Source organism: Manis javanica, chromosome 7, assembly GCF_040802235.1.
Source record: "Manis javanica isolate MJ-LG chromosome 7, MJ_LKY, whole genome shotgun sequence".
Taxonomy (NCBI): Eukaryota; Metazoa; Chordata; class Mammalia; order Pholidota; family Manidae; genus Manis; species Manis javanica.
The window spans coordinates 54982548-55010240 of record NC_133162.1 but is presented as its reverse complement, the minus strand read 5'-3'; the positions used below and the strand labels follow the sequence as shown (position 1 = coordinate 55010240).

Below are 27693 nucleotides of genomic sequence, written 5' to 3'. Positions count from 1 at the left end.
CTAGAGATCTAGATCTATGCTAGTGGCCCAATTATTTAACATATAATTCAGTTTTTTAATTTTAGAAAATGAAGATACACTTTTTGTCCTCAAAATTATTGGGAAAGGAAATATATCAAAAAATGCAAAAGTTCTCCAAGAGGTCAGACACATTATACATGGGTAAGATGGAATTAAGAGTAGGACTCAGAGGAATCTGGTTTTGCTTATCACTAGCAACACGAATAACACTGATCAGCAACATGACAACATCCTGGAGAGCTGTGACCCTGCTGGTGGTCCTAGGAGAGGAGCCTACTGAACCACTACAAAAACGTCAACAGACTATATTATCATTCTTATGAGTAGTTCATGACAAAAAGTCAGTAGGACTGCATTTCAGTGAATGACAACAACAACAAAAGCATCATTTAAGGAAGATAATTCTAGTGCACCTATGTTTCAAAGGTTGAGGGTAGTGATAAGTGTTAAAGCAAAATAACTAAAGGTTCCATAGATAGGAAATAGAATTATAAGTTTATTATTGGGTTTAGCTATATGAAATAGCTGGCATTTGAATATTCTTAACATATCAAAATGGCAGTTACACACAACTTGACCTAACAAAATCGGTTCATTTGAGTGCAGAAGTCACCTTTGAAAAACAATAAGCCATAATGATATGAATTATATGATTTGATATTTATCAAGTTCTTATGTCACTGAGTTAAATGTTTTATCTCACTGCAAACCTATGGTTAGGTGTTATTATTAACCTCTTTTCCTATGAGAAAAAAGCATAGAGTGATTCAGTAGCTTGTCCGAGGGCAAGGAAGCAAGTGGAGTTGTCATTCAAATACACTGTGTCCTAACCCTTACCTTAGCCTGCTGGTTTACGGGAGACCTCCCAGACTAAGCAGAAAAACCAATGGATGCTATGAGCATACTAAAAGACGAACGGGCAGACACCAGGAAGAAGAGAAGGTAAGGCAGGGAGTTGCAGCATTTACTCATCCCGATGTGGGGAAAGGGCCTACCACAGCTCAGTGAGTGAAATACCTGTTCAAAGTGTGATGGACACATCAGGTTAGGTTATTGGGTCTTTTCACTACTGTAATCATCAAACTGGCTCTCCTTGCTCTAATTCACATCTAGAAGCAAATGGCTAATCATAATGGGATTTCCAAGTACACTAAACCAAGCGTTTGGTTTTCATGGCAATTATAAATGGAGAAATTAATGCTCTATCAGTCTCCAGGGGACATGACCACTCCTAGATTCCAGAAACTTAAACCTCAAACTGCACAGCCAAGGATCACATCTGGAACACAGTGGTCACCCTCAAGGTACCATCCTCCCATGAGCACATGCCCAGGTGACCAGGTGGCCCTGCTAGGTGAAACTACAAAAGCCATCAAATTGTTCTCTAATTTAAAAAATAATAATAAACTAGTTAAAAAGTAGCATCTTATATACATCATTTGAGACCATGTTTAAAATTATAACAAAGAAGGGAAATCAAATATATTTGAGTTCAGTGCTAATTTTCTTTACCTGTCTAGAGCTTTGTGAATAGTCGAATCCATAGCCACCCTAAAACAAAGAAATAAACATTTAGCAAATGTGAAAGAATTTAATATATTTAACATGATAAGGATTTACAAATGCCTATTATTAATGGGTTTAAACATATAGGAAATGCCTTAAAAAGGGACACAAAGGAAGACAGAAAATTTGATGAAGTATATAGCAAAGGAACAAGTCCAAAGAATATGCTTAGTTATGCAATAAAGAAAACCTCTCATGTATGCATATCACACCCATGGCATCAATAATCTGAACAGAATTTTTAAAAACAAAGTTATGCTGAACACTTAAAATGTATAGCCTTGAAATTGATATGCCCATGAGATACAACTTCAACAGTTACAATAGAGATAAAGCAAAACAAAATAAAAAAATGTTCCTCTGTGTGAAAATGATGGCATAGTAACACATTTTCTTCATGGTTATTAAGAGAAGCCCATTTTCTCTTTCAAACTTCATTATCCCAAATATCATTTACTGGGGACCAGAATAAACAAGACATGTAAAAGTTAAAAGCCTCCTTATGCAAGAGATGACATGACTCCTATAATATTATTACAACCTCAAAAGAGAAAACTAAGGGCCCACTCTGAGAATAGGCACTCCAAAGGGCTGACTTTCTGCTTTTACAAAATGCTAACTGTACTCAAAGGAAAAGAAATGCATTTAGCTAATTTCCTATTATGATAGAATAATATGTGCAAGATACTAATTATTCTAACTGGTATCAGGGAGTAAATATGCAGAATGTGAAGAAAGGAACAGTCTACTTTGTACCTTCAGCTCTAATGATGCTTACATGAGTTTATTCAACTCTATCAAAAGCTATCCAAATTGATGCCACAAAAGTTATTTGACTTTGTCAATTTTTAAAAATCCTCTATCAAATCATAAAATTTAAATCTGAAATTTGAGGTTTCCTTCTGCAGTTCCAATAAAGGAAAATAGAAGGAATTAACACTTCTAAAATCTCACTTTATTCTCAGCTACATCTTATTTAATCTTCATAACACCTTCTTAAACAGTAACTTTAATAACTTTCTATAATCATAAAAGTATTATGTATTCATTGTAGAAAATATGCAAAATAGAGAAAATAAAAACCAATCATGATCTCACCACTTAGGATAATATCGTATTGTTGTTCCATTTTAATATACATACACACACACACACACACCGCATTTAGGTAAGATTAGGAATTATACCACAAATACATTATATATTGCTTTTGTCCCTTAATATTGAATTTTTACGTAATAGTCTCTGAAAACACAATCTTATTAATCACATGGCAAAACTTGTTCAGACATTTGTTGGTATTTATTAATCTGACATTACAGTGATATCCTTGCAGAAAAATTTTGATTCTATATCTGCTAAATTACCTTAAGTGAAACTCATCAAAATGGAATTTCTGAAGAAAAGGCATACACTTTTCCCAAGGCACTTGCCTATAGTTTGTACACCCAAAGCACAGAATCTATAGATCACACCGCTGAGCTCGGTGTTGCTCAGTTACTGTTTCTCAAAAGGTTCACAAACGTACTTTAACATTTTCATAAAATACTTTTTATTTCATAGTGAACATAGTTCTACTTTTAATTTTAGGGTTTTTCTTCATTGTTACTTCTGAGCAATTTAAAAATTTTATGGTTAATTCTGCTGTTTATTACCTTTGACTATTTTGACTTAGGAAATTTGTGGCTTTCTTATTGGTTTGTAAGAGCTCTTCATACAATGCAGATATTAATCATTTGTATATCATAATTGTATAAATATTTTCACTTGCCTTCCCAGTTGTTATTTGCATTTAGGTTCGGTTTATAATGGATTTTGATGCACAGAAATTTACATTTTATGTAAGCAAACATATCAATCATTTCTTTTCTGGTTTCTTCCATGGTTTCTGCTTAGAAAGTTCTTCCCCAGTTCACCATCTTTTATCCTCTGCTCCTTTTCAATCCATGTAGAATTTGTTGGAGTTACATTGTGAAGCAAGCACTTGATGTGATTTCTGCTAAGGTCCTCTCTCAGCCTCTTTCCCAATACCATTGGTAAAATCACTCACTCTTGTGGTTCATTTGTAAAGATTTCACTTTGAGAGTAGTTGCTTTAAAGTACAATTCTAACTCTAATGTCAGTTTTGACCCTTGGGTATTTTTTTTTAACTTCTCTAAATCTTAGTTTCCTTATTTGTAAAATGGGGATAATTATACACCTATGTTATAGTTTTGTTGTAAAGATTAAACTAGATAATGTACAGAAAGCATTTACTTTGGTGCCTAGCACAGCATACATGCTCAATAAGTCAATGGCTAGACACCAGATTCAGTGCTATTTCTCTTCCTCTGATCCATCAGAGATTTTTTGAACTCAGTGTAAACTTTATAGAACATATAATATTTGACAGGAGAAATATCTCCAATCACTTTTTCAAGATTTTCTTGGCTATTCTCACCTGTTTGTTCTTTATGTATATCAACTCACTTTTCATTTCAATTATTCTTAGGATGCTTTTTCTTCCCACAGTTATCTCTTTTTTTTTGGCATGCCATATCACATAGGCCAAAACTTCCCAAATAATATTTAAAAGTAATGGCAAACACAGATATCCTTGTGTTTTAACTAGTTAAAATACAGTTGAACCTTAAACAACTTGAGGGTTAGAGGTATGGACCACCCCTCCCCACCATGAAGTTCAAAATCTGCATATAACTTTTGGCTCCCTGAAAGCTTACTACCAATAGTCTACTGCTGCTTTCATGGTAGCAAATAAAAAAATAGACCAGTATCTACATATATTTTATGTACTCATGACATACCTTTTTCTTAAAATTTTTCAGTATTTCTAGGCTACACTGTTTGCACATTTTTTCAAATTATCACAAATGCCCAAAAACTTTTCCAATATTTTTATTGAAAAAAAATCTTTGTATAAATGGACCCACACCATTCAAAACCATTTTTTTCAAGGGTCAACTGTATTAAAGGTTCTAGGGTCTCATAAGTGAGTTTGATATTGGTTAAGGGTTAAAAAACAGGTATTCTTTATAACACTAAAGAAGCATACTTCTACTCCTGGCTTTTTGAGACTAAGCATTTTTACGTCCATTCCACAGAGAAAACTGAGTTTTAAAGGGTAACATGAGTTGCCCAAAGTTGCACAGCCAGTACAAGGTGGGGCCTGAATGCACACTTAAGTTGTTTAGTTTCAATGCTTTTCTTTTCCATTGCGAACATGATATCTTATCATGGTGAGTCTCCAACCCAGCAACATGTTTTTGTACAAACTTACCCATATATATTTGTTTAGACTTTATAAAACCTATTCTTATAAAAGTAATACACTAAAAGGTGGCTCACTTCTCGGCTGATATGAAGAAATGCAGATCATCTGTTATTATCTGCAGAAATATTTCAATATTCATTAATGTTCATAAAGAGAATTTAGTAGGAGATACCAGACCCGACTCCTCCAAGGTCATCGTCTAGGCAGACAGAACAAAGAATTTCGCTAGCTTTGGGCCTCTGAGGGCACAAACACTGAGGTAGAAAAGGGTAGGACTGTGAAGAAAAACAGAAACTCTTGAAGGAAGAAATTGGGAGTTAAAAGGTGAAATGGGGATGGTAGTAGAAAGGAGAGTAGAAGGAGAGAGCCAGAGTAGAGGGTTTGAGTGGCACCCCCATACCTCCTCCTCATCTGTAGGCCATTAAAATTGAGGATGCCTGTTCAAGCAAATGCCAAACATGAATAAGATCTGGCCCACCTGCTTTCCCTTTCAAGGCCACTTGCCAAGCTGGCATTTGAACTTTTCCCCTCCCTTTGACCCACAGCATTTTGGAAAGGAAAGTTTTCCTTCTAATAGGCCGATCCAAAATAAACACATGTCTTTCTGTGCTGCTCTAGAATAGTTTAACTTTAGCAATTACTAATAAATCTACAGGAAATTAAAACTGCAGACAAATTTGCAGTTTCAAGAAACCTCAATCAAAGTTGACCCTCGCTTTTCCTAGTAGGTAATTAGACAGGCCAAACTCTCTGTTGGTTGGTTCTGCCCCCTTGGGTGAGAGCTCCTCTACTGGCTAGGCTTGCTTCCTTCTCCTAGACAGCGACCCTGGGTGCTGCCCCTTCTAAACCTCCCTGTACACGAAAATATACTGGTCCTAGCAACTTATCCCTTATTCCCCCCCAGAGGAGGTCTGAGAGTCTTGTTAAAACTTCATCTATAAGGCAAAGCCTTGAAAGACTCATCCACACCCACCTTTTCCTGGTAACCAGCTTCACACCAAGACCTTCTCATCTCCCTTAACTCAGCCCCCTCTCAGTTAAGGAGGCTGCCCCTGTTCTCATTCTGCCAAACAGGTCAGAATTGTACACAGTGAGGAAAAATGATCTGCTTAAACCGATTAAAATAAATCAAATAGAATTAAATTAATTATAATTGATTTAGAATAATGGAATTTAAATAGAAAATATGCCTTCTGCTTTCTCTACACATAGCCCAAGCCAGGGATCCACAGTTCATTGAGAAACAAAATGCTTACTTTTTCACCTTTGTCTTGACATTAATAAAAATGTAAGGCACAATCACATTTCCAGGAATTTCACATGTGGTATTACTTGGGCTACAAAACACTCCCATGACAACAGCAGGGTAGACACTATCACCATTATTTTATAAAGGAGGAAACTGAGGAGCAAAGAAACAAGTGGATTGCTAGGTTTATATGCTCAATACATGGCATCAATAGACCTTAAACCCAGGACTTCTGTTGTCAAATCTAAGTCTTCCTGCTTTCTGAAACTGATTCCCACAGTGTCTAGAACCACTGGTTATTAAATTTCTGTTGTTTCTATTAAAGCCACAGAGGCAGTCAAAGTTTGTTTCTCAGCAATTGTTCAACAAGACTAGTCTAAAGCCCATAGTAATTACTTTGAGACTGTCCTACACAATTCTTGTTTCTTTTTTCACTGAATAAGCTCCTAAGGTAACAAGCAGGAAAATACAGGCCAAATATGTCTGAATTTATAAAGGCAGGATTGGAGGTTATTATAGTGCTACAAATGCTAAATGACAAAGATTAAACATAATATACAATAACTATACACAATTTTACATAGTGACTCTATTTCCAAGATCTTAAATTTGTAAAATTTCCATGTTTGACATATTTTTATGTATATTTCAGCTAGTCAATGTTACAATAAAAAATTATTCCATCTATGATCCAAAATGCATGTCCATCAGTACAGCTGTATGAAAACCAAGTTTGGCTGTGTTAGCACCATCAGTATAAAATAATAAGAGTTAATCCTTATATGGTTCTTTCTATGTGCCACATGCTGTTCTAAAGGCTTTACTAGTATTATTTTATTCTCACCTAACCACCCAATAAGTTAGGTATTTTTATTATCTCCATCTTACTAAGGAAATGAGGCACAGAGAAATAAGTAACATACTTAAAGTTACACAGTAAATTAGTAGTAGAGCTTAGGTTTGAACCCAGGTTGTGTGGCTCCACATTCCACAGAATTTCAGTAACTTGTAGTTTCCAAAAGATTTTCATTTGACACTAAGAATTAGATATGAGTTCAAAATTCATATGTTGACACTAGAATCAACTAAGATATCTTGAAAACAACCCTGTTAAGAGACCATTATTTAGTTTGTCGCTTTTTGATCTTCTTTGCAGTGGTTGTTTTGTTTAGCCATAATGCTAATCACTGAGATCATTTATTATTTAAGAGGGGTTGTTTTTTTTAAGAAATAAAAAGAAAGAAAACAGTTTCTCCAACAAAAATAAACAATGACTAGCCCTCACGAGCTAGTGGGCTTTTAATATATGCTCAGCATAAAACACATTTAATTCTTTAAACAAAATAAGGTAGGAGTTATGATTGTTCCTATTTTACAGATGAAGAATCTGACACTTAGAGAGATTAAATTACCCAGTTACCAGCTTATATGTAGTGAAGGCAACATTCAAACCCAATTCCATCTTCAGTGCCCTACTTTTAGCCATTCAATCTATTCTATTGAAATAATATTGGCTAAATTAGAGAGCAGTTTGAGCAAATATATCTCCAACACAATGAAATGTGTTCACTGACATCCACAAATGTACCTGCCAATATGTTCAAGAGAAGTGCCTGCTGGAACGGAGCACCCTAGAGACCTTCAGAGGACAGGGTGCTGGAACAGTAAGACATTTTAAAAAGCAACACTATCTCCCTTACTCATTTAGATAATTAAAATTTAAGATTGTTCTTGTCCTGAATTTGACATTTTTATTTCCTTTGGCAAATAGCTTGTTATTGTGATAAAGCTCAGAAACTATAAAACTCCAAATATATCCTTTCAAATATACTTGAATAAATATACTGAGATCAAAAATCTTAATATTCTTACATTAAAGAGTAGCCAATTTACTGACAAGCCAACATTCTAAATCTTCCTGGAGTCATGTAATTTGTTGCAGGTTTGATTTTAATGTCAACCAACTTGTTGAGAAAAGTCATAATTCTCTTGTTGCACTCAGCCCAACTAATGCACTTAGAATGAACTACTAGAAATTTCCAAGTGGCACAATTATTGCTAGCAACCTGTAGCTAGTTTTAAAATATTTCTAATATTATCTATTCATTCTGTCCCAAGATGATAGGCAAGAAATAGAAAAACTTTCTGTAAAGAAAAGAATTAAGATAAGTATGACTGCTATGAACAGGTAATGGATCTGGATTCATTCCTTCAGCTGACAATGTAGTGGCAACTCAACACATGAATTTTAACACAAACAAAAGATATGTTTGATCACTGGGCTAGACTAACAATGCAAGATCAAAGTCAACTGCAGCAAAAGGCAACAGGCTTACTGAATATAGTAGTAATCTATCACACAGAGGAGAAAAGTACAAGTTTTACAGTAGAAAAACCTGAAACATAACCTCAGTTTCCTCAGTTGTAAGGATTAAATGAGGTCATGGATATAGAGTGCTTAGCACATAGTAAGTGCTCAATTAATATCAGCTACTGCAGATGTTGCCCATTTAGGTCTCCTGTTTCACAAATCTGTTGGAAAATTAATGAGTTAGAGGTTAACCAAACTAACAGAAAATGTGTCTTAGGCTTTGTAAATCTCTTCTAAGGGAGAAAATGAGGGCAAGAGCTATTTCTGTCTTGATCACCACTCTATCTCCAACATCTAACACAGTATCTTATAAATACATGTTGAATCATTATATGTATGTATACATTAAAAGAGTTGTATATCCCTGATGAACACAGATGCAAAAATACTCAACAACATATTAGCAAACCAAATTCAAAAATATATCAAGAGTATCATACATCATGATCAAGTGGGATTCATCCAAGGAATGCAAGGATGGTACAATATTCAAAAATCCATAAACATCATCCACCACATCAATAAAAAGGACAAAAATCACATGATCATCTCCATAGATATTGAAAAAGTATTCGACAAAATTCAACATCCACTCATGATAAAAACTCTCAACAAAATGGGTATAGAGGGAAAGTACCTCAACATAATAGAGGCCATATATGACAAACCTACAGGAAACATCATACTTAACAGCAAGAAGCTCAAAGCTTTTCCTCTAAGATCGGGAACAAGACAAGGATGCCCACTCTCCCCACTTTTATTCAACATAGTACTGGAGGCCCTAGTCACAACAATCAGAAAACACAAAGAAATAAAAGACATCCAGATTGGTAAGGAAGAAGTCAAACTCTGTTTGCAGGTGAAATGATATTGTTATAAAAATCCCTAAAGAATCCACTCCAAAACTACTAGAATAGAGCAAAGTTACAGGATACAAAATTAATACACAGAAATCTGTTGCATTCCTATACACTAACAACAAACTAGCACAAAGAGAAATCAGGAAAACAATTCCATTCACTATTGCATCAAAAAGAATCAAATACCTAGGAATAAATTTAACCAAGGAAGTGAAAGACCTATACCCTGTAAACTATAAGACACTATTAAGAGAAATTAAAGAGGACACTAATAAATGGAAATTCATCCCATGCACTTAGGTAGGAAGAATTAATATTGTTAAAATGGCCATCTTGCCTAAAGCAATCTACAGAGTCAATGCAATTCCTATCAAAATACCAACAACATTCTTCAACGAACTAGAGGAAGTAGTTCTAAAATTCATATGGAACCACAAAAGACCCCGAATAGCCAAAGCAATCCTGAGAAGGAAGAATAAAGTGGGGGGAGGTGGGATGTTGCTCCCCAACTTCAAGCTCTACTGCAAAGCCACAGTAATCAAGACAATTTGGTACTGGCACAAGAACAGACCTATAGACTAGTGGAACAAAATAGAGTCCAGATACTAACCCAAGCATATATCGTCAATTAATATACGACAAAGGAGCCATGGATAACAATGGGGAAATGACAGCCTCTTCAACAGCTGGTGTTGGCAAAACTGGACATTCAAAAAGACATATGCACCCCTATGTTTATTGCAGCACTATTTACAATAGCCAAGAAATGGAAGCAACCTAAGTGTCCATCAGTAGATGAATGGATAAAGAAGATGTGGTACATATACACAATGGAACATGTAAGAGAATGAAACTAGATTACTGTCCAATCTATACACAAAAGTAAACTCAAAATGGATCAAAGACCTGAATGAAGTCATGAATCCATAAAACTCTTAGAAGAAAACATAGGCAAAACTCTCTTGAATATAAACATGAGCAACTTTTTCATTGAACATATCTCCCTGAACAAGGGAAACAAAAGCAAAAATGAGCAAGGGGGACTATATTAAACTAAAAAGCTTCTGTACAGCAAAGGACACCATCAGCAGAACAAAAAGGCATCCTATAGTATGGGAGAATATATTCATAAATGACATATCTAATAAGGGCTTGACATCCAAAATATATAAAGAGCTCACCTGTCTCAACAAACAAAAAGCAAATAACCTGATTAAAAAATGGGCAGAGGATATGAACCAACAATTCTCCAAAGAAGAAATTCAGATGGCCAATAGGCACATGAAAAGATGTTCCACATCACTAATCATCAGAGAAATGCAAATTAAAACCACAATGAGATATCATCTTACACCAGTTAGGATGGCCAACACCCAAAAGACAAACAATAACAAATGTTGGTGAGGATGTGGAGAAAGGGGAACCCTCCTGCACTACTGGTGGGAATGTAAATTAGTTCAACCACTGTGGAAAGCAGTATCGAGGTTTCTCAAAAAACTAAAAATAGAAATACCATTTGACTCCTAGGAATTTACCCTAAGAATTCAAGATCCCAGATGCAAAAAGACATATGCTGTTGGCAGCCGCGCCCAGAAAATAGCGCCCAATGCAGGGCAGCCGGAAGGCCCCGAACTTCCTAATGACAAATCATCCCACACCACTAAACTACATGCTAATTGCGCCTTGGCATAAGGACCAATGAGACCCACCAAATGGTTATGCTAATAAGGCATATGGAGCCGCACCAACCAGGTCAGAGCATGAGAACTATATAAGCAAGCCTCTCCTTCCCCTCTGGGTCCTGCCCAACTCATTTGTTTCACAAAGAGCTGAAGAATAAAGCTTTCTGCAGAAGAATCCTGCTGTTGTTGCGTGCTGTTCTTGCCGGCGAGGACGGGGCGCGCGACAAGTGGTGCCGAATCCCGGGAACCAGAACATCACCGGCACAGGGAGGACCCTTCAGACATCTGGAGAGGATTCAGAACTGCAGGTCAGAAGAAAGCCCGGAGGGGTAAGTTCCGAGAGGCCCCTGCTTTTTAGGATGATGGTTGATGGTTCTCTGTAAATAAGGAGGCACCATGGGGAATGCACCGTCATTAGTCACGGCGCTGCAGACAGCTCTCAAAGAGCGAAACTTGAAGGTCTCCAGCAAAGTCTTAGGATCTTTTGTGAAGGAGATAGACCGTGTGGCCCCCTGGTTCATTTGTTCAGGGTCCCTCTCAATCCCGAGCTGGGACAAACTGGGGAAAGATCTTGATAGAGAGGAGGAGGAGGGTAGCCTGAGGGGAGGCACCAGGCCCCTCTGGAAACTGATTAGAGCTTGTCTGCAAGATGAGAGATGTGAAAAGGTAATAAAAGAAGGTCAGAGAGCATTGACAGATATCCAAGAGAGCATGTCAGAAACGGAACGGGAAACAGAGAGCGCGCGCGGCCGAAAAAAGGCCACAAAAACGAAGGTAAAGAAACCTCAGAGTGAGGGAGAAAGCCCGCCTAGGGCAAAAGCGAAAGAGCCCCGAGAAGCGAGTGACGATCGCCTCGGAGAAAATAGTAAATACCCCTGGAAAGAGTTGAGGGACCTCCAACTCTCCAATAGGGAATCTGAGGAGGAATTAACGTCCGCAGAGGAAGGGGAAGAAAATAAAACCGCAGAGTGTAGAAGTAAGGGAACCAGCAAAGTTGAAAAGCGGACCAAGGAAAAAATGAAAGCAGGGTGTCCCCCGACGCCCGTTGCCCCGCCACCTTACGTGAGTGGCGCACTCTCCTTTTGCCACCCAGATACTCTTCAGGCAATTAGACAAATGTTTCCTGTATTTGAGGATAACGGTGTACGCTCTCACCAGCCCCTGAGCCATAAACAAGTTAAGGAGTTAGCAGAATCCGTTCGGGCTTATGGAGTCAGTGCTAACTATACCATAGCACAAGTTGAGAGATTAACAGAGACAGCCATGACACCCGCAGACTGGCAATATGTAACTAAGGCATGCCTTTCTAGTATGGGGCAATACATAGAATGGAAGGCATTGTGGCATGATATCAGCATGACCCAGGCACGCGCAAACGCGGCCGAAGGACAGCCTGCGTGGTCATATGATATGCTGACGGGCCAAGGACAGTGGGTAGCCGACCAGACCGCCTTCCCCTTACAGGTATACGCACAAATAAACACGTGCGCCGCCAAGGCATGGAAAGCCCTCACCAACAAAGGAGAAGTATCAGGCAATTTGACAAAAATTATTCAGGGGCTGAGCGAGCCATTTTCTGACTTTGTCGCTCGTATGATGGAGGCCGCAGGCAGAATATTTGGAGATCAGGAACAAGCAATGCCCCTAGTGGAGCAATTAGTGTTTGAACAATGTACCAAGGAATGCAGACAGGCGATAACACCCTGGAAACAGAAAGGGATACACGCTTGGTTGAAAGCCTGTAGAGAAATAGGAGGACCACTCACCAACGTGGGCCTAGCCGCAGCCATATTACAGAGCCACAAACAAGCCAGGATCACTAACAGAAGTATTAAATGCTTTCACTAATCTGTCACGAGACCTGTCCCAGTATCTTTCAGGAAACAGGTCCCAAGACTTCGATGGGACACTAGAAGAGCTGCGGCGAGAAATTATCCACATCAACTCCACCCGTCTAGATATCTCCGTAGCGGAAGGACTCTCTTCCTGGTTCCTCAGAGCTCTCTCCCACGTCAAGGAGTGGGCGGGCATGGCTGGGATGGGCGTGTTCCTGCTTGGAGGTCTCATGCTCTTACTCTGGTTGTTATGCAGACTGCGCAACCAACATAAGCAGGACAAGGTGATCCTTGCTCAAGCCCTAATGGTGATAGACGTTGGCGCCTCTCCCCAAGTGTGGCTCAATATGCTTAAGAAGGAAGCTCAGCTTTAGCTTGAGGTAGCTCTTGCACCCTGAGCCCATGTGGCACTGCACCAGGCCCGAGTACCTCAATGCTTAATCACAGCTTTCTTTAAGAAGCTCATGGTGCAAGAGGGTTGAGAAAAAAGGTCCAAACCCTTTGTACCAAGCGGTCCCAACGCCAGCCAGAGGATGCGAGGCAAAGCACTGCAAGAGGTCTTGGACCCCTCTGAGAGGCATGCCTGACTGCATAGGGGTAGATGCCCAGAACCCCTCTCCAAAAAGGGGGCATCAAGAAGTATGATGGAGGTCAGGCCTCTGTCTCCGCCTCTGCTGGCAAGTTCCGCCTTGAGCTTCTGTTAGACAAAAAAGGGGGAGATGTTGGCAGCCGCGCCCAGAAAATAGCGCCCAATGCAGGGCAGCCGGAAGGCCCCGAACTTCCTAATGACAAATCATCCCACACCACTAAACTACATGCTAATTGCGCCTTGGCATAAGGACCAATGAGACCCACCAAATGGTTATGCTAATAAGGCATATGGAGCCGCACCAACCAGGTCAGAGCATGAGAACTATATAAGCAAGCCTCTCCTTCCCCTCTGGGTCCTGCCCAACTCATTTGTTTCACAAAGAGCTGAAGAATAAAGCTTTCTGCAGAAGAATCCTGCTGTTGTTGCGTGCTGTTCTTGCCGGCGAGGACGGGGCGCGCGACAATATGCACCCCTATGTTTATCGCAGTACTATTTACAATAGCCAAGAAATGGAAGCAATCTAAGTGTCCATCAGCAGATGAATGGATAAAGAAGATGTGATACATATACAGAATGGAATATTATTCAGCCATAAGAAGAAAACAAATCCTACCATTTGCAACAACATGGATGGAGCTAGAGGGTATTATGTTCAGTGAAATAAGCCAGGTGGAAAAAGACTAGTACCAAATGAGTTCACTCATCTGTGGATATAACAAAGAACAAAGCAAAAACTGAAGGAACAAAACAGCAGAGACTCACAGAACCCAAGAATGGACTGGCCATTACCAAAGGGAAAGGGACTGGAGAGGATGGGTGGAAAGGGAGGGATAAGGGGAAAAAGGGCATTATGATTAGCACACATAATGTAGGGTGGGGCATGGGGAAGACAATATAGCACAGAGAAGACATGTAGTGACTCTATAGCATCTTACTATGCTGATGGACAATGACTGTAATAGGGTATGTGGTGGGGACTTGATAATGGGGGAAATCTAGTAACCATAATGTTGCTCATGTATATTAATGATATAAAATAAAATAAATAAATGCAAATAAAAAATAGAAGAGTTGTCTCTCTCAGTGTAAGGCATACTGAAATTCTGGCAGGAGAGAGGGAGAGGGTTTAATAGGGAAGAGAGAAGAGGGCTTAGAACTGAAGTTATATGAATTCTCTAAGATTATTTTTCACACTGGGACCAACAGAACCCAATCAGATCCTGTAAATTAGATTCCCCAAATACTGATCTACCAATAGTGACAAACGCTGCAGACTAACCAGGGAACACAATGCTAGTGTTTATCAGCTCATGTGAATTCAGTTCTTTAAAACACTGCCAAATCCTCAAAAAAAGGTCCCTAACTACTTCAGCCCACTAGGACTTTAAGATTGCCTATTATCTGTAATGTTCATTTGGCACTTAATAGAGAAGCCACCATTTTAAGGCATTTGTTCCAGTGACATTAAGTGTTTTTTGGATCTTCTCCAAAAGACATGAATTAAATTCTGCACATATTCTGTCCCTTTCAGGTTCCAGGCACTATCTTAGCCTCTACAGGGAATATAAAGAGAAATAAGGCACAATCCTTACTCTGAAGGAGTAATAAAGAGAATATTGTTTAATGAAGAAAATTAGACAGATACAAAAATAACTTCAATGCAAGGCAGATCTTAGCAAATGTCATGGTGATGTCAAGGAAAGGCATCCAAAGAGGAATCAAATAAACCCACTTTAAGCAATGAAGGCTTTATGATAGTGGGACACATGAGTGAGACTGTAAGAATTTTGCATGAGCAAGGGCATTACAGGTTGAGAAGACAGCAAGGGTATAGACAAGCTAGCCAAACATAGGGTGATTAAATAATTTGGTACCACTTTGGTATTTTACTGGTTTATGGGACCAGAAAAACAAAATATTTATTATCAAAATCACCTTAAAAATCTGGAACATAGGGACCAAAGTATAATAAGAAGACATCATGAATTGTTGAGCAGGAAAATCACATGATCAAGACAACTCATTAGAAAGATTTATCTGACAATAGCATGTTCAGTGCAGTGGAGCTGGAAAGAGATAAAGTACCTCTGCAAAAAAGGATTAACTTCGCATGAAGAGAGGCTTAGCCTTTGCCCTGCTCCTGGGAAGTGGCATCTAAAGCAAGGAATACTCTGGCCAGCAAGCGTCTTTGCTTACCTTAGAGCTTTGGGCCACACCCTATATGGTATAGTAACAATGTAATTTATGGTGGGTGCTTGTGGCCATGTGCTATCAGCTCAGTCTCAGGAGGGACTGGAGACTAAGGTTAACCATGTGAGTAGTCAACATCTGTGTGACCAACCAAGGCTATGCAACTGAACCTGAGTGAAAACCCTGGACACCCCAGCTCAAGTGAAGTCTCTGGCAATACTCCATGTCTGTTATCCCTGGGAGAAGTCAGCGCTGTCCAAAAGGTTCCACTCAGAGAAGACAAAGGAAGCTCAGACCGTAGAACTCTTCAAGGCCCTGGTTTGTGAACCTCTTCCCTTGACTGATATGAATCTGCATCCTTTCACTGTTAATATTCCATAACTCTGCATAGAACAGCTTTCAAAGTTTCTAGGAATCTTTCTAGTGGACTATCAAACCCAAGAACAATCTTGGGAACTGTGAGGTAAATGGCAGAATTTCCAGAATCTCCCGCCTAGCCTTAGTCCATTTATTTGTCAATGGTTGTTTATCACTGCAGAGCCTTGCAGCCTCTGGGGCAAGGGGTGAGGAGGAAATGGCCATTCTCTCCTCCCCTCTGTTTCTGGTACTGTAAGTGATCTGGCATCTGCCAGTCACCACAGACCTGCCCATTGAGTTCCTGCCAGAAGGGGTGGGTGGAAGAAAGAAAGCACATGCCATGACTGCACAGCGCGAGCCGCAGCCAGAGAAGACAGACAGAGCAGGGCCTGGCCAGAGAATTTAAGCAAGGTGTGAGAAATAAAAACAGTTTCTCCCAACCTACCCTTTCCTTTGACTTATTTTGGTTTCCCCAGTTGCATAAGGGATTTGCCCCAGGCTGGGAACACTCTTCCCCTGAGAGCTACAGGAACCCAAACTCACAGATGGAGCCAGAAGTGAGGGTGGTCTTGGAGGCTTTCAAAATGTGAAACCAGTAAGACAGCCCTCCATAACAGTGCATGGGAAAGGTACTTAGCCTAAAAAACAGCAGTGGCATTGAAGAAGTGTTGATGCTACATCTCTACAGATTAAAAACAAAAATGGATAGAGACCTGATCAGATATAAGAATTTAAAAAGAGTTAGCCTTGGAGAAAGCAATCAAAAAAGCATTAATAAATAAAAATTAAGAATTAGAAGGAAGAGCTAGTTTAAGGAGGAAAGCAAGGAGAACCACAGGAAATGAGAAGTTGGGTGCCTTCAATTCCTTCCTTACCTGTGCAAATGAGCTAATACCCCCATCAAGAGGTGAAGTTTGTTCCTTTACCTCCTGGAATCTCTTATTGCCAACAAAATATGGTACAAATGATGTGCTGTGCCCTCTATGGTCCTGGCTTTAAGAGGATAGGCAAAGGCTCCATTTCCTGCCTCTTGGCTCCTGAACCACCCCAGAAAATGGTCCAGGCCACTCTGCTGAGAGGATGAGCACAAGGGGATGCACTGAGGCACCCAAGGTGTGAGAAAGTCACCTGGAGCAGTCAGAGCAGGTGGCCTCTGGATGACTGCAGCCACACAAGACCCCAGGCAAGAGCCCCTCAGAGCCATGAGAGATAAAAACAGAGTTCTATTTAAGCCACTATGCTTTGGGGTCGTTTGTTAGAAAGTAACAGATAAATGAATTGCAAGACAGTAAATACAATTCAACTAAATCATTTTCCCTAGCTAATTGCTTTATTTAGAAGGTATATGATCCTTCAAAATAATGGAGGTCAGGAGTAAGAAGCATAACTAATTAAAATCTCTAGATGACCCAAAGAGCTTGAGAACACGTTGCTCTATGACTACAGATTATCAAAAATCAGTTTATTTTCCAAAGTACCTAATTTATATGTCAGGAGCAGCTAAGGAGAATGTGCTCAATCAGATCTCTGATTATACCTGGCTCATCCTCCCACATGACATCCTATCTCCACTTTCCACCTTATTAATACCTTCAATCTAATCCTGGTTGATAAATTGCTGGCAAGTTTGCTTAATTAATTCTGTGTTATCTGCAATCACAGTAGAAGGTAACACACACACATACAAGCATGCCCAAATCAACCTTTCTCTTAATCTTTATTATGCTACATTAAAAATTCTTCAATAGAATCCATAGTTTTTATAAAATTATGGCACTTTGGTTATAAAAACTTAAAGTATTAGTTAAAATAATACCTGTGACATAAGTAGGCATTTTTAAAATGATCAATGAAAAATAAATAAGTAGTACCATTCTTTAGTGGTTATCAAATTTTGTATGAGGACATGTTACAGGAAAACAGGAGTTCTTAACCATCTTTTGGACTGTGGACCCTCACCGACCTTTAGCCAATTGATGAAGCCTCTGGAGTCCTTTCTTGAAATAATGCTTGTAAAAGCATAAAATAAAACAGGACTGTAAAGGAAAGCAAACATAGCTAAATACAGTTTATCAGAATGTTTTTTTAAAAACAAATTTATGATAAAATAGTGCTTCTTTATTAATTTATTAAGCTATTTGATCTAGTGACAAGTCTAGTAAGAAGTGTAATTTTGAAGTGGTTGATGAGTATAAATGATATTTCAAGATATCCTCAACAACTATAAAATGAAAATATCCATAATTACTAATGGTGACAAATTCACAGGTACTATTAACACTACTGTGGCTTCTTACCTATATTCACAGTTAAATGAAAAGCTAAATTTTGACTTAGAGATTAGTGAGATGAAATACATTTCCTTTCCCATCCAAATTTAGGAGCCTTGTAAATTCTACTCACAGCCAGATGGCTAAAATCCCCTGCAGTAAAGCACTGGGCATCTGCCTATTGCTAATTATACTGAATTCACAGATCTTCCAAAATATTGAGGCTTGGTGCCTGGGAGATGCTAGAACCCTTGATAGAATTTCAAGGGTTAGAGTAGGTTTCAAAAGACAGTAGAAATGGGATTAAGAGGTAGAGCTGGACAGAGCTAAAAGGCACCAAGGCTTTGGGGTCACACAGCCATTTGAAATTACAGCAGGGCATTCATGCATAAATACTAGTACACAGTCAGACTGACGGCCAACAATATGAAATTACAGCAGGACACTGACGCATAAATGCTAGCACACAGTCAGACTGAGGGCCAACAATATGAAATTACAGCAGGACCCTCATGCATAAATGCTAGCACACAGTCAGACTGGGGGCCAACAAGATGAAATTACAGCGGGGCACTCACACATAAATGCTAGCGCACAGACAGACTGGGGGCCAACAGGAGAGTGACCCAGATGATGACAGGACAGGTGTCAAGATATCCACACAGACGAAAAGTGGAGCCATAAGACTGGATGAGGGAAACGAAAAATTTGGAAAAGACAGGAGAGAGCAGATCAGAGCCTTGAGATTTACCAAATTTATGGAAAAAGGCAAAGGACTGAAGACAGAGATAAAAGTCGTGAATGAGGACTAGGAAACGGTTCATCCAGTCCAGGGCCATACCCAACAACAATTAAGAGCTTGAATCAGGGCTGTGAACTAGCTACCTGATTTAAAACGACAGCTTTGATCCATTGCCATAAAAGGAATTTAACTATAGCAAGAAATTATATATCAAATGAAACTGCAAGTTCTAAAAGGAAATATATTTATCTTCTGTTTAATTTTCTGTTAAGTAGTGACTCAAAAACCATCAAAAGGGGGAAAAAAGGCAGGTATGGGAGGGTATCATGATAACAAATTCTATTTTACCTCATTTTTTTCTGCCATTAAAAAAAATGAAAAGCACCTGTATTCTGCTGCCAAAAACCTCTATACAGGGGCTGAAGTTCATGAAGATCAAGGTTAATAAATCCTTTTGAGTCTGTGCTGGCTTGCTGCAAACAGAACATGGCTATACAGTGTAGAAAGCTACTAATGTTATGCTTATGTCTTGTACGTCATTTTAAGTCTGAAAAAAATTAACAAGCTTATTTTTTGTGTTATTATCTGACTTCTTTCACATGAATTAATCTTTGATTTGGTCTAGATTTCACCCTCTCATCAGCTGTCATTAGCAAGGTGACTCTGAACCTCAAACTTCCTACTTTTTCCCACCTTTATTAACATATACCTACATAGCACTTTCTGTGTACCAGGTCCTGTTTCAGGCAGGTTACAAATGTAAATCCATTTATTCATCATAACAACCTATAACATAGTCACTGTTATTATCCACATTATATGAATGAAGAAACTGAGGCCCAGAGATGTTAATTTACTCATTCAGTGTCATAGAGGTAATAAATGATCAGGCCAGGACTAATACTCAGGCATTCTAACTCCAAAGACCATGCTTTTAACTACTGCTTTCTATTACTACTGCTCTCTGAGATATGTGGCAGAGAAAATAAATGCACACAATACTTTGAATAAATTCTCAACAATAAAACCTTAATTCACTAAGTGCTAATAATTTTATTCTATTCCTAAACTCAATACTTCCATCCTATACTTATAATATCCATTAAGTTACTAACTACCTCATCTGTAAAACTATAAGGATTATGTGTCAATGACACTTACAGATGAACATCATGGTTTGAGAATGCCACAGCTTGACAACTCAAGAGTATTTCACTCTCAGTTTTACTTGAAGCTCATCCTTGCAAGAGGGTTACATGATTCAGCAACATCATGAATTAGAAGATCAGCTTTCTAACTCTACATACCTCCTACATACTTACATATGATCAATTCTACAAGCTTCCTTTATGCAAACTGCACCTGATAAAACACGGTTTGGTTTTACACTTGTCTCTCAGCTGCCCCCTGGTTATCCAGGAGCATTCCACATGCTCACCCATTCTCTGAAATGCTGAATTATGACCCCAGGATTCTGTGCTGAGCCTCTCCTCTGCTGTAGAAAGGGCTGCCTTCACATCCCCCTGAGAAAAAGCTTTCAGAGAAGATTGTTGGAGACCTCCAACACTACCCAGCTTCAAGAAAACAGAGACAAGGAGTCCCAACATCACATCTTCCCACAACTTCAGGGAAAGGCTTAGCAGTTGTCTTACTCCACTCAGGCCAGTATAACAGAATACTGCAGACTAGGAGGCTAAACAACAAATTTATCTCTTGTTGTTCTGGAGGCTGGGAGGTCAAGATCATGGTGCTGTCAGATTCGGCAGCTGGTGAGAACCTAACTCCTAGTTTATGGATGCCCATCTTTTCTCTGGATCCTCATATGGGAGAAGGGGCAAGGGACTCTGTGGGGTCTCCTTTATAAGGGACCTAATCCCATTCTTTTTCAAGGGACCTAATCACCTCCTAAAAGTCTCACCTCACATTTGGGCATTAGGTTTCAACATATGAATTTGGAAGGGACACAAAGTCAGACCATAGGAGCAATTAAAAAAAAAATGTTAAGCCAGATTGTAAAACTAAACTGTAAAACTTGAAATTCACTCATCTTTTAAAAATCTCTTATACACATCTAATTTGCTAAATTGTTAACATTTTTTTTCTACTGGCCCCTGTAACAAAATCGTGGTGTGTCTCTCTATCAAGGTGAACCTAAGGTTACTTGTAGACAACGGCCATAAAATGCCTAACATTTGTCATAGGTTAGGAATTTCAAAATGATTGCTAAAGGGTTGGTTTTTTAATAGTATGTTTAAAACGTGTCTTCAACCAAGGGAATTGCCATTTTATTGAAAATAGTTGCTCTGCTTCTTTTTTTCTTTGAAAAACTACAGTTGAGCAATGAGTCACCAGGTGATTTCCTTTCTTTATTTCTGAGTTCCATTTCAAAGACAAAAACTACTCTTCCTCCTCTTTGTCTTCTCACATGTACCTGAACAGCTATTGTTCAAGGTCATAAAGGAGTCACTTAAAACGAAAACTTATGCTTATCTGACAAGAAGCTCTATTGCATGGGAGTTTATATGCATAGCAAACATTTAGGGCAATTAAAATTTTTAGAATCTCCAGAGATTACAAACTAAATGGCTGCTAAAAACTAGCTTTTAAAGCTTTCATTTGTTTAGTTTATTTGAATTAAGAGTAACAGGCATCATATTTTAAATATCTGTTGGAGAACTAGGATATTAAGATATTGTTTGTTTTATTTTTCTTTATTGGACTCCTAAACAAATACTCAAATTCACTGTCATCTCCATCTAGCTGATACTGAAAAACACATAATGGCGACTGTTGCCATGGTAACTCCTCTACAACTACACATTTTCTATGGCAACCCAGGCTCCATGGAATACTAATGAAAACCCTTAGCAACAGAGAGTTAAAGAGGTGATGTCTAGAAACCAGAAAGCTCATGTAACATTTATTACAAATGTTATGGATGCCTTTGTATATTTAACAAATAATATTTGTGTTCAAAGACATTAACTAGAAAATATAAATGACATATTTGAAATATTTTCTGAAAGAAATGCATATGGTACTTAAATCAATGCAGAAATAATGTGAAAATATGAAACTCATATTTAAAACTACATAATCATAATTTTCTTATTAAAATAGATATATTTCCTAGTTGCAAAAGACTTACATGCTATAATGTAAAGTGAATCCTAGAAGCAACTCAGAAACACTTTGTTTAATCTTATTCTTTTCCTAGTTCCTATTCAAGAGTCTGTGAGGTGTAACCTTGATCACTTAACCTCTAAAAGCCTCAGGTTCTCTTTCACAAAAGGATGTTAAAAGACATTAAAGCATCTGTGATTCCTATTCCATCATTTACCAGCAAATGAATGTGCACAAGTCATTTAATCTGAGTGTCAGTTTCTTATCTGTCAAAGGGCAGTATAGCTGCCTCTTCTTCGTTACCAGTTTGCTACAAAATGTGCTAGATATAGATGAGCATGCTGGGAAAAAAATTAAACTTACTGCCTTAGCTAAAGAAAAAAAACTAAAATGCTCCTTTTTATATTTTTATTAAAAATCATTGAAATTAATAAAAACACATGCGTATTACAGACTACTTTGATGTACAATTGTTTATTGAGCATCTACTGTGCTACCAGCTGTTGGTGTTACAGCAAAGAACAAGACAGATAGGGGAGGGTCCTTGCATTCACAAAGCTTATGTTCTAGATGAAAACGTCAGAAAATACAATGAGTAAACAAAGGACTGAGAAGACAAGGACTGAGAAAGTGACACAGAGGAAATCATTGGGATGACATGATTAGAAAGGACTTGCGAGAAGAGGTGAGCTAGTTTAGATCAGGCTGAACTCAGTCCTCCTGAAGGAAGGGATGAGGCACTAGGAAGAGGCAGCGACAGTCAGACTGAGGGGACAGCCATCCTAACACCTTACCAAAGAGCTTAATGTGTTCACAAAACAGCACAGAGTTCAATAGGGATGAAGAGCAGAGAATGCGGAAAGGAGAAATGATACGAAAACTGACAGGGAGGCAGGACTAAAGCGAGGTCCTGGAAGAATATCAATGTTGCTACTAACACAACGAGCTTTCCCACTGGAGGCACATGTTCTTATGGCTATGCAAAAGAGACCAGACAGGGAGACCAGAGAGGAGGCTGCAATGCTGCCCAGGCTAGAGATGACAGCATGACTTGTGTTATGGGAGTGCAGAGGTAACAACAAGAAATGGATGTTGATGAGATACAGTTCGGAGGTAGAGAACACAGATTTGCTAATGGATTCAGGTACAGGAAAGAGAGGGCATCAATTTTGACTCCAAGTTTCTGACACAAACAACTAGGAGGCTGATGATACAACATCATCTACTATGGGAAATCCGAAGGGGTAAACAGGTTTGCAGTAGCGGAAGGGAATGCACAGGTCAATCAGGACTCAGTTTTGTACTGATTTTCCTATTAAACATTTTCCCAGTCCACAGTCATAGATGCCCTTAAAAATACTTAATACTATTTCATCAATTGGTGCCCATTACTACAAAACTTATGAAAATCCAAACACAGACTCTTCTTTCAAAACATGCATCAAAATGATACCTAAAAACTATAGAACACCATATATTTCAAATTTATTTGGTCTAAATTATAGTTAGACTAACTATACCTGTGTGATAATGAAAAACACAAAGAAGAAAATGTATCTAAATAAATACATTTTGAAGTAACTCTTTTCTATGGTAAAGCTAATGCAAGATGCATTGTAGAAATTTTGGAAAATAGGGAAACTTTAAGAAAAAATAACAATGATCTCTAATCCTATCATCCAGAGATAAATCCTGTTAATAATTTGGTGACCACATGAGTAATTTTTTAATCTTTGTGTTTTTAACTGGTTTTGGTAAAGCTGTAGACAATTAAAATTTACACTTCAAAACTGCCTAAATGAACCAAGGAATAACACCATGTTAGCTATCATGAAGTGCTTCAGAGTCTAGGCTTGGCCATGAATCTCATTCTAGATGTAATGAAGGACCAGATCCTTAGACAGAGGATGGTGCCACCCTTTTGTGAAGTCCGTCTTCCCCATGACCAGTTCCCACCACCAACTGCCGCCTTCACACTCTGTATGTACCAAATTAAACCTTCAGCTCAAAGAAGGTAGGCTTTCTTCTTTTAAACATCATTTAAATGTAGTGTTATATTGTTTTGTAATTCATATACCATATATTCATTTAGATGAAAGCCAAACTGTTGTACAGCTGCAAGACACTGACCCTTCAATTATGTTTCTAATCTCTTCTAATGTATTTATAACACTTACATATAGTATTTAAGATTCTATGTCACAGTTCAAAAGACTTCAGGACATTTGCTTTTTAAAAACCTTGACTATTAACAAAAGGAAAATAAAAGGCTTAAAAACATGTAAGACAGTATATTTAAGTACACATGCTGCTTTCATAGCCAATTTTTATTATATAAAATTAAAGCTCTGGGAATTTTGTAAGTTATTTTGGAGTTTTCATCTCTATTACTTCCAGACAGAAGAGAGTATGTAGATTCTATAAGCCCATGTTTAATATATTCAAATAAAGTCATGTTTAGATGTTTAATATTCACATCAGGTTTAATAATAACAAAAAATCAAATGGGATTTCTACGTAGATTAAATTCTAGTTTTATCAGGTATGCAAAACAATGTGGTCATCACAATACCCTTTTAAAATAATCATTAGCATGACTAGTAAAAGAACAAAACACAGCAAGCTTAATATTATTTTATCTAACACCATAACTGCATATTAAACAAATGCTGAAAATATACTCCTCTGATTGAAAAAATGTAAGTCATAAAGACTCCATTAAGATTATTTTTATATGTTACCCTATGGTGAGGAATAATTTATTTCTAACAATAGATTGCTGAAGTTTGGGGTTTTTTTTATTACTGTATAATAAGTTAAACTTAAAAAACACTAATGCAGAGAGTACACTAGTGAGTAGATAATTTCAAAGCACATAAACACATGCAATAGACACATTTGAGCAAATCTAAACAAATACATAATTTGGATATAGACCAAAAGATTGTCATGACTTGTTGATTTAAATTGCAGTTGGACAGTCCAATGAAATAGAACAAGGAAAAAGGAATTGAGCTGGGGTGGGGATGGCAATGATGTTACAGTTCTTTGATTTTCTAGGCTAAGTACAGGGGATATTTACAAATATACACCATGGTAAAAAGTAGTTCTGGCAGACCAATATTCTAAAAGTCCACATCACCTGAAGCACCCAGGTCTCATTCTATCTCTACCTTTTCCTAACCTTCAAGTGTTCACTTACTCTTAGTTTGACAATGCTCAATATTCCACTGAATATCAGCTGTTTTTGCCTAACAAATCTGGCCAAAGTTCCAGCCTAAGGGCCAAATACAAAGGGGAAGATAGGATGAGCAAAAAAATTGGACATAAGTCTCAGAGAACGTGATAAACTCTTGTGCTTGAGTCTACAAAAGAAATACATATTTCAATGATAAAACAATCTGCATTGAGTTCAATTATAACCACTGGGAAGGGGAGTGGTTTAGCTGCAATTTACTCACTTATTCTGTTTAACAAGCTATAATAAGCTTTATAATGACAGAATAATTAAATCTTTGAATCTTAGAATATTTGAAATTACTTTGTAAGTTTTTTTGCCTGTTGTTCCTGTTTGGGTTTTGTTTGGTTGGGTTGAAATTTCTAAAGGCACGTGATAATTTACCAAGAAGAGGGAAGTAGTACAAGATTGTCAAGTATCCCAAAACTCTCCCACAAAGCAACTTTATGATTTACACCCTGAGTAGATAAAGTGGTTAGTAAGAAATCTAATTACTTGAATATTAAACAATGTTTTACTATAATTATGGGAATTCATGTATTTCTAAAACCTTAGTTACCCAGGAATCGTACTTCAGGCATACTGCAGTTTCTCCAACTTTTCACTCTACTCCACACCTCCAGATACAGTTTTGGTGGAAAGACCTCTCCCATCATTCAAAACAGTGGTTACACTGAAATTCTGTTCACCTATCTGTAAAGGGTGGTCTAAGATTCCCTCAGATTTTACATCTGATTTCCTTATAATATGAATAAACTCCAGTAACTAGAATAACAGCACAAATCATACTAGAAGCAGTCCATAAAAATATGAGAACAGCAAACTACATAATGGAAAAATCTATACAATTACACAGAAGTATAATACTCTAAGGCTGATCCTTTTAAGGATGGATAAATCTAACCTCATCAATTGTTTCTGAACACTCATCAGTTTATAAGTGCTTTCATACCAGTGGCTCCAAATCATCTGTAGGAAATTTGAAAACATTTCTATACCAGGATTCTCCAAATTATGAAGAGATATTTGCCCACACCCAAGCACAATCATTTATTTAGGACTCAAAATATTCCTAGTCATTAAAAAAATTCTTTTAGTTTATGCCCAAAACGGCACACAAAAAAGCTTCTTTAAGCAAAAATAACTGAAGTATCAGATTAATAGTACTTTAAACAAAAATTAAAATACACAGCTGTGGAGAGCCCTTTCTCCTATCTCACACTGCAAGGCAAGGAAAAGCCTTAGAATTATGGCAGAAGTAGAAATGCGAAGAGGCCATGAATATCCACGACCAGACAGCTATTCTGATTTTAACTCTTGTAACTTGAAGTATCTTAAGGAAGTATCTAACACCCATTTAAGCACTTTAACTACTTCGTTAAACATCTGCTTTAGTTTATTCCTAGTGAAACATCTGCTACATGTCTAAGATAAATGAAAAGCAACCCAAATATTTTGCTCAGGAAATAAGTTGACACATCATGGTGAGAATATAATTAGTTAAAAAATTAGAATTGTGTTTATTAAGTTCTTTGGTAATCTGGAAACTCCTATCATCATAGAATATAGCTAACCACTGCTTTTAGTAAAAAACACAAACTTAATTTCTATATCCACAATGAACATCTATCCTTTTAAACATCTTTTTAACACTTGATTATTTATTCAGAGTTTAGAACTAGTAGAGAATGTACAAGTCATTTCTTTAATCAAGAAGCAGAGGCCCAAAGAGCTATACTTGCCCAAGATCATTAAACCTATTAGTCACTCAGCAGGCTGTAAACTAGGCCTTTCTCCAAAGAAGTCTAAGCTCAAGTCTGTTTTTGACATTTTTCCACTTTCTCCTTTTTGGGTGATGGCTAAATTTTGCATGAAGTACATTGATTTTGAAGTACAAAATATCTACAGTTTTCTAACGTGCTAATGGGCAGAAATTCAAGAAGAGACCTTCACCCCGAGAAAGCCTGAGTCAGTAAGAGGTAACAGAGTGAGCATGCTTGTCAAGGAAAAAAAGCAAATCTTATGTTCAGCTCAAGGAAGACTGCTCCAGGCAGGGCCATGCCTGCACAGAGTGCAATGTATGCTATTTAGAAGAAAGAATTAAGCCTACTGAGCAGACAAGGCCTCAAGCTATTCTCTTAAAAAACAAACAAACAACAAGAAAGAGTTGCTGCAGTATCTGGATGCTGTGTGTTAACTCTCAGACCCAACAGGACCCATGGTATGAAAAGACTTTGGAAACCTTTGTACGGAGTAAGAAAAACAAAGCTAATGGCAAGAAGTTGAATTTTACTACATACAAGGATTCAGTACACCCATGAAATGT

General features: G+C 37.9%; 1 protein-coding gene and 1 long non-coding RNA gene across 5 annotated transcripts in view; one reads left to right on the top strand and one right to left on the bottom strand.

Annotated features, from left to right (window-relative positions):
- The window catches only part of ANK3 (ankyrin 3), a 661312-nt gene that overhangs the window by 550134 nt on the left and 83485 nt on the right, over positions 1-27693 (bottom strand). For all 4 annotated transcript variants that reach the window (XM_073241006.1, XM_073241010.1, XM_073241011.1 and 1 more), the window contains one exon: positions 1534-1572. In XM_073241006.1, the coding sequence (XP_073097107.1) occupies positions 1534-1572 (39 nt within the window). The remainder of the gene's footprint in view (positions 1-1533; positions 1573-27693) is intronic.
- LOC140850413 (uncharacterized) lies at positions 10921-13859 on the top strand. The gene is made up of 2 exons (XR_012133238.1): positions 10921-11349; positions 12891-13859. It is a non-coding gene; the product is annotated as an uncharacterized lncRNA (long non-coding RNA).